This window comes from Archocentrus centrarchus, chromosome 17 (genome assembly GCF_007364275.1).
Source record: "Archocentrus centrarchus isolate MPI-CPG fArcCen1 chromosome 17, fArcCen1, whole genome shotgun sequence".
In the NCBI taxonomy this organism is placed as follows: Eukaryota; Metazoa; Chordata; class Actinopteri; order Cichliformes; family Cichlidae; genus Archocentrus; species Archocentrus centrarchus.
This window is the reverse complement of record NC_044362.1, coordinates 15,414,884-15,421,778: the sequence shown is the minus strand read 5'-3', so window position 1 is coordinate 15,421,778 and position 6,895 is coordinate 15,414,884. Positions and strand designations below refer to the sequence as shown.

At 43.7% G+C, this 6,895-nt stretch overlaps 1 protein-coding gene across 1 annotated transcript; it reads left to right on the top strand.

The window, feature by feature from the left end:
- Nucleotides 1-4,022: 4,022 nt before the first annotated feature.
- On the top strand, nucleotides 4,023-6,655 carry scg2b (secretogranin II b). The gene is made up of 2 exons (XM_030752291.1): nucleotides 4,023-4,109; nucleotides 4,618-6,655. The coding sequence occupies exon 2, from the start codon at nucleotides 4,635-4,637 to the stop codon at nucleotides 6,432-6,434; it is 1,800 nt and encodes a 599-aa protein (XP_030608151.1). The 5' UTR covers nucleotides 4,023-4,109; nucleotides 4,618-4,634; the 3' UTR covers nucleotides 6,435-6,655.
- The last annotated feature ends 240 nt before the right edge of the window (nucleotides 6,656-6,895 follow it).

The following is a 6,895-nucleotide window of genomic DNA, read 5'->3' as shown; positions in this document are numbered from 1 at the left end:
TTCAAGGAAAAAGGCTGAAATCAGTGGTGATTGTTGAAGCTCTCGGCTGAGTCACGGGTCCTTGAGCTGACTGATGCAAAAATCTGAACACACAGCAAAAAAAAAAAAAAAAAAAAAAAAACCCTGAGATGCAGATTTGTGCTGCTGCATATGTGTTAGGAGTGTGCAAATATAGGCATGTACACCTGTATCATTATGAGGAAAGCAAGCCATTGTTGAGCTGGTGTAATTTTCTCCCCGCATCTCTGACTGATGTGAGGTAAACATTAGCAGTATCTCCCAGATTAGAGCAGCCGCTATAGGTTTAAATAGGAGTGGAAGAAAGATATTCAATGATTATAGAGAAAAATTACAGTTTATGAGGTAGAGCGAGAAAGGAAGTAAAATTAAATCACACATATAAATTTGGTTCTGTTATAAAAATTGGAAGTCACATGCTGAAACAATATTCTTCATAACAAAGACTGTGCATTGAGCAAATCCACTCCTCCAAGAAAAAAAAAAAGGCTAATTTTCAGTATTTTCTGACTAGATTAAAATCAGTGAAATACTGTGGCTCTGCATCTGGTTGCATTGAAAGTTATAAATGTGTTATTTTCATACTTTTAATCTCTAAAATCTAAAGGATGCTGCCCTGAAAATACAACTAGTTTAATAAAGTCTGCACTGCATATCTGTGATTCTAGGTCTTTTCTTCTTTAGAAAAGTAATGCAACTCCAGAATCCATGAAATCCATGAGTCATGAAAGGAATTCAAGTTTTTTTTTTCCCTTTGAAACACACCTTGAGTAAGAGCTGAATATAAAAAAGTTCATAATGAAAACTATAGAAATAGGGGCAAAAAACTTTTTATGTACTTAAATGGAAGCTTTTGGCTCATTCTTTATTTTTGTGAGCTTTATTTATTTAGTTTTTTGTTTGTTTTTCATTTTGTTTTTTAGGAGGGGTGATGCCTATGCTGGGTGAGGTCTCACTATCTGGTATCTGGGCAGTTGTGAAAAGGCTGAGCATGGTGGAACCTTTTAGAACACTATGGCCTGACCTCAGGTCTTCTGCTTTGCCAGGACAGGCTGACTGCCTTGTTTTGTAAATTAAGAGGTGCAGAACATCTATGAGTTCCCTTATCTAGAGGGGAGAGTAGATGTAGAAGAAGGTACAGAGAAATATTTCAGTGGAAAGATAAACTTCAAAATGGGATTACTTGGGGAAGGGGGGGGGGCCTCTGAAACATACTACTATGTAACTTAGCAACCAAATGAGTGAGCCATATCATCAATACTTTGCCAAAAAGATTTCTGTACTGTTTAATAAAAGTCTTTATTATCAATAGATGTAGAGTTCAATAGGGAGAAAGAGAACAAGAGCACTGAAGAAGCAGGAAACAAAGCCAATGAGAGGATGAGAGCGGCACTAAAGACTCGTAATCTAATTACTATCATTTTCCCCTTTCCCTGCAGTTATTCTCATTGATTAAGAGAGCAAAAGAGGCACACACAAAGACAGAGAGAATGCAACAGTACTGATCACTGGGAATGTTTATTTTCTTTTTAATGTCTGAAGTAATTAATCTGTATGGAATGATGCACAGAGACAGCACATCACAAACCCCAGAGAGGAATAACAGATTCAGTCAGTGAATCTTTTACCAGCAGCAGCCTGCTGGGATATGAGTTTAGAAACCTCTGATCCATCACTCAGAATCATCGCGGTGCCCAGGGGGTTGATATAACTTACACAACAATAAATAAACATACAAATAGAAGCACACACATCCTTTAAACCCAACCAGCTATTCCAACAGCTTTCCACGTCACAACATTCAGCTGACCAGCAGGTCATTTCTCTGACTGATCCACAGCTTAGATACTTGCAGAGTAGCTGCAAGTTTGAAGAAATACCATACGCATTGCAGAAACAATATGACAAGTTAAATTTAGGGATTAAAAGAAATAACATTTGAGCATTTCTGAGTCATTTGTGTGCTTGTTTCTACACTGTAAATGGACACAACACAAAGCTTAAAGAGGAGCTTGATCTGGGGAACTTTTTCCTTCAAAATAATGTGTGACAGCTCTCACTTGCTGTATGTATTATACCACTTTCACTCTTGCACACAAGACATTAGTAAATGCCATGGCTGATAAATGAACTGAGCATTTATCTTCATGTAGTTCTGCGTGCTTCTTCATTTCCAGCAAAATTGATAGACAACGAGCATATTCCATCATCAGAAACTTAATATGCATGCAAGAGAATGTGCCCTTTTGAAGAGAGATACAGTTCAATTCAATTTATAAGGCAGCGATCTGACTGCTGTGACCTCTGACATTGCTGCTGTCCCTCACAGAGAAGGCTGTTTCTGAATGGAGAGATGTGATGTCCAAAGTGTGATGCTGAGGGGTTATACAACACATTTTATAAACAACGACACACGCCACTCGCTCTTTCCCTTTAACTCTGTTTTGATCTGTGATTCAGTTTTTTTTCCATTTGCTCCCTCTGTTTTTGCGCGCACGCACACACCCACACCAAGCTGAACTTAAACAAGGCAGCACACACAGAGCAGCGCAGAGGGTCTTTTAACGTCACAAGGCTCTCTGCATACAGCCATACGTGACAGGCAGTTGAGGGCACAGTCAAGTTAAAAAGCAACCCCCCAGTGTTGTCACCCTCCATTCCCCCTCTGTGACGGACGTTCAGTACTGAGTACTGGCCAGGTTTTTTTTTTTTTTTTCTTTTAAGAAATGTGAAAGGATGGGAAAATAAAATAAATTAGCAAAACACTGGATGCAATTAGATGTGCAATGGAAATTGGTGGTGGTGGTGGTGGTGGTGGTGGGGGGGGGGTAGAGCTGGGCTTAAATGGAAGAGCACTTATGAGTGTGGGGTGTCAGAGGACACTGACTAGAAGCACTTTAGAGACTTAAGATGTTGTTGGAGCATGAGGGGAGGATTGTAAGGAGACACCAACAAGGACCTGGGGAAAACATGAAACAGGAGTTCTACTGGAATCTTAATGTTAAAATAAATTTTAATACATTGAAGTATTCAGATATCTGGCCAAAGTATACTAAGTTGGCCCATGTTACATGAAATCAATTTCTTTGGGATGTTCTTGACCTCTTTGGCATCTGATATTTGTATTGCGTCACCTTGTAACCCCTGTATAGTGCTGTTGATTGGTCTAGCATATGAAGGTGTCACTGTAGGATAATCACAGATATTCAGTGGATAATGTGAGGCTGAAGCCCAAGTGTTTAATAAGGCTATCGATCTCACCATAAACTTCACCTGTCACCAGCCAATCGACACCTTTTATCGGTAGCTTGCCTGCTGCAGACCGTTTATCTTGTGGACCTGCGGAATGCCGGAGCTTCTGGCCCCCAACAGAGGTTCAGTGTTTATCACATCCCTGTAATCGACGAGAGAGAGAGAGCGAGAGAAGGAGGAGGAGGGGGAGGAGGGGTTTGGTGGGGGCTGCTCAACTGCGACAGCAACTCCGCGGTGGTTTTAGTCTGTGAGTCATCGCTAGAGGGTTTAACTCTTCCACTGCCACGCTGAGATCGTGCAGCGATGTTAAACTGCACGTTGTTTTAGTGAACTAAAGTGCATTTTAAATAACCCCTCGTTACAAAAGGGGAGTTGGCGTTGGCACATTTTGGTTCGTTACATCTTTAATCTCATAAAACTGGCGCCTAAAAGTTGGTTTCAGTTTTATATATATAAATCGGAAGTGGAGTCTCCTGTAGTTAACACTTTAAACTTTAAATGTTTCCATGACTGAATCTAACAAACACCTTTCCTGAGAGACATGCAGCAGCAGCCCTAAACATCCTTCCAGTGAATAGCTTCTACAGAGCGGTGCTGTGCAACAGACAGCATTGAGGGCTATTTTTAAACGTGGCTATTAGTATGCCATATCATAAACCTGAATCATTTATATGGATTTTTCAGGACCGGTTATTGCGTGTGTTGTGTGATGACGCGGTGGTCAGGTGTTGCCTCATATAATGAGGGGAGCTGTCCAAGTGCTGAAAACAGAAGTGAACAGCACCGCTACTGAGGAGATGTCATACACCCTTACTGCTGTCTGAGCTTTATTGCCAAAGGTAAACCACATTTTTCAGTGGAGTTTATTTAGTTTATTTGATTTAGGTTAATATCTAGAGGCATAAAATTAGAAGACAGTCTGTTTTAATCATAGCTTCTCGCAGATCTCGACACTTTACATTAGAAAGATTCAAATAATGAATGTGAAATGAAACGCATCCTTCCGCAATCGGGGATTATAGTGAGCTGTGTGAAATAACAAAGCGTTTTATAATTAATGTGTATGCTGACTTGAGGAAATCGATTTTAACGCTGTCAATAACAAGACGGGGAGTGACTCATCCAGCGATGTGTTTCTTCTCACGCACACCATCGTATCATTCAATTTGCAGAGCGTAACTCCCTGATAGGCATACAAATCCAAGGGGGAAAAATACTTGTTTATGCTCATGCTCTTTGTCTTCTAGTAAGCTTTTAGTTAAGATTACTGAAGAAATGAAAATAATCAATGTTCTGGATTTTTTTTCCCATTGTTTCACTAGCATTTGCTACTCTCTTGTTTTCCAGGTAATAATTTGCCTATAATGCTGCATTTCCACCACAAGTTGCCCGCGGGGGGAGCCGTGGTCCTGCTCGCCTTCCTCCTTCATGGATGCGCCGTGCAGGCTGCGTCTCTCTCCCGTCACTACAGGCTCCGAGGCGGGGAGAGCGATGGGCAGCCCGCTGCGTATCCACCCAGCTCCGACATGATCAAAGCCCTGGAGTACATTGAAAACCTGAAACAGCAGCGAAACGGGGGCCAACCTGAACCCGTGGATTACGACGAAGTGGAGAAGTTCAGGGTCCTACTTCAGCTCGCCTCGCAGCAGGACGAGGGTCCCGGGGACCATCAGCCTTCCCCAGGCATGCAGAGGCAGGACATTACCGCTGAGCAGTTGATGAAAGCACTGCTCAGGTCTCTCCAGGATCAGACCGGGAAAGACACAAAGCTTAGCCCCGCACCGCCGCCAAGAAACGACCGCCGCGCGCACAGGCACCGCACCAAAGATACTGAAATGCCCGAGAGCGCACCGGTAGATTACGGCAATTTCCCCAGACCCCACAAGAAGTACCCGCTGATGTTTGAGGACGAGGAAAATACCGACGCTTCCAAGCGGGCTACCGAGGACCTGGATGAGCAGTACACACCCCAGAGCCTCGCCAATTTACGGTCCATCTTCGATGAGCTCGGTAGAATGCCCACAATCTCTGGCCAGAAGAGAGACGGGGATGACGGGGAAGAAGAAGAGGATAGGCTCAGCCTGAGAAACCAGGCCTATGAGGATGTGGCCGGAGGCGAGGAGTGGGTCCCAGTGGAGGAGAGGGAAGAGGCGGAGGAGATGGTCAATGGGAGCCACGAAGAAATGGACAGGGCGCTTGGTGAACAGGAGGAATCAGAGAGGGAGCAGATGCAACGCCGGGCCAACCAGAACCAAGAAGAGGCTGACGATGACACTAAGCTGATAGATTATTACCTGTTGAAGGTCCTGGAGATGAGCGACCAGACACAGAAGAGGGATAAGACCGGTGACCAGAAAAAGAGACTGATCCGTCCCTCAATCGTGGATCCTCGGACAGTGAAGGAATTGCTGGAGCTCTCCCTGAAACTGCACGTCCCTCCGCAAGATCTTATCGATATGCTGCTCACCGAGGAGCTCAGAAAGCTCCACCGCGATCCCCAAGCCGCAGCTCGCTACACCAATGCCGGCCAAACCCCCAAGATAAGGTACTTCAGCCGCAGACTGCCGCTGAAAAGCAAGACTGCCCCTGATGATATGGACAGAGAAGACTTTTTAGACATCATCGGGGTAGAGACAATCAGTAACGAGTATCCCGTGGTACAGAGACCCATGAAGACCCCTCAGCCCTCAGACAGAATCCCAGTGGCGTCCAACCCTGCAGCAAATTCAGGTCCCGTTAAAATCCCGCCTCCCTCCGGACGCAGGGAGAATCTGTTTCTCTCCGAGCTCAACAAAATGCCCCTAAAGCGTGAGGCCGACGGTGCTGACGATGACGATGATGGTGGTGACGTGGAAGACGAGGTGACAACATACCTGGCTGCCAAAATCCTCACAGAGTACCCCAACACCATCACCAAACGGGACACCCAGGCGCAGCTGAAGGGGCAGTTCCCCTACGAGCTGTACGAGCGCGCTATGGACTACTTGGGGCAAGCGGACAGTGAGAAAAGGCCACTGGCCAAGAGGGAAACCGAGACAGCCATAGAGGAGAACGTAAAGCCTACAGAGATGCAGGGGAAAGAGAAGATAACGGCCAAAACCTCGGCCCCTCAAACCGTAAATGAAGAGGAGGAGCACCGTGAAAAAACAGTGGCCGGGATGTAGCCAGATGCCCTGCCAGACGCACGAAATTATGAATTTAGTATATATACTGTCTGAAAAATAAAGTTTGGTGGACGTGATCTAGTTTACAAATTTCTATTATATGAACTATAGCCGGTATTACTAATATCTCCCTAACGAAAATGAACTATAGCACTCTTAAAATTCAAATATTGTAAAAAAAAAAAAAAAAGTCCCTACTTGCTGCAAGAACATTATATTAATATAATAGTGATACATGAGATTTAAGGTGCAACCCTTAGGATGTGAACCTCTTGCCAATCTCAAATTGCCAGTTAACTCAAATTAAAAAAAAAATGCATAATTTACAATCAAACCCAAGTTATTAAAGATTTGTGATGTTGTTGAAGGTTTGTTTACATTGTGTTTGTAAACAACACTATATTTTCAACTGTAATCAACTTAATGGTAAAGATGCTTATTTTTCATCCATGTCAAACTAT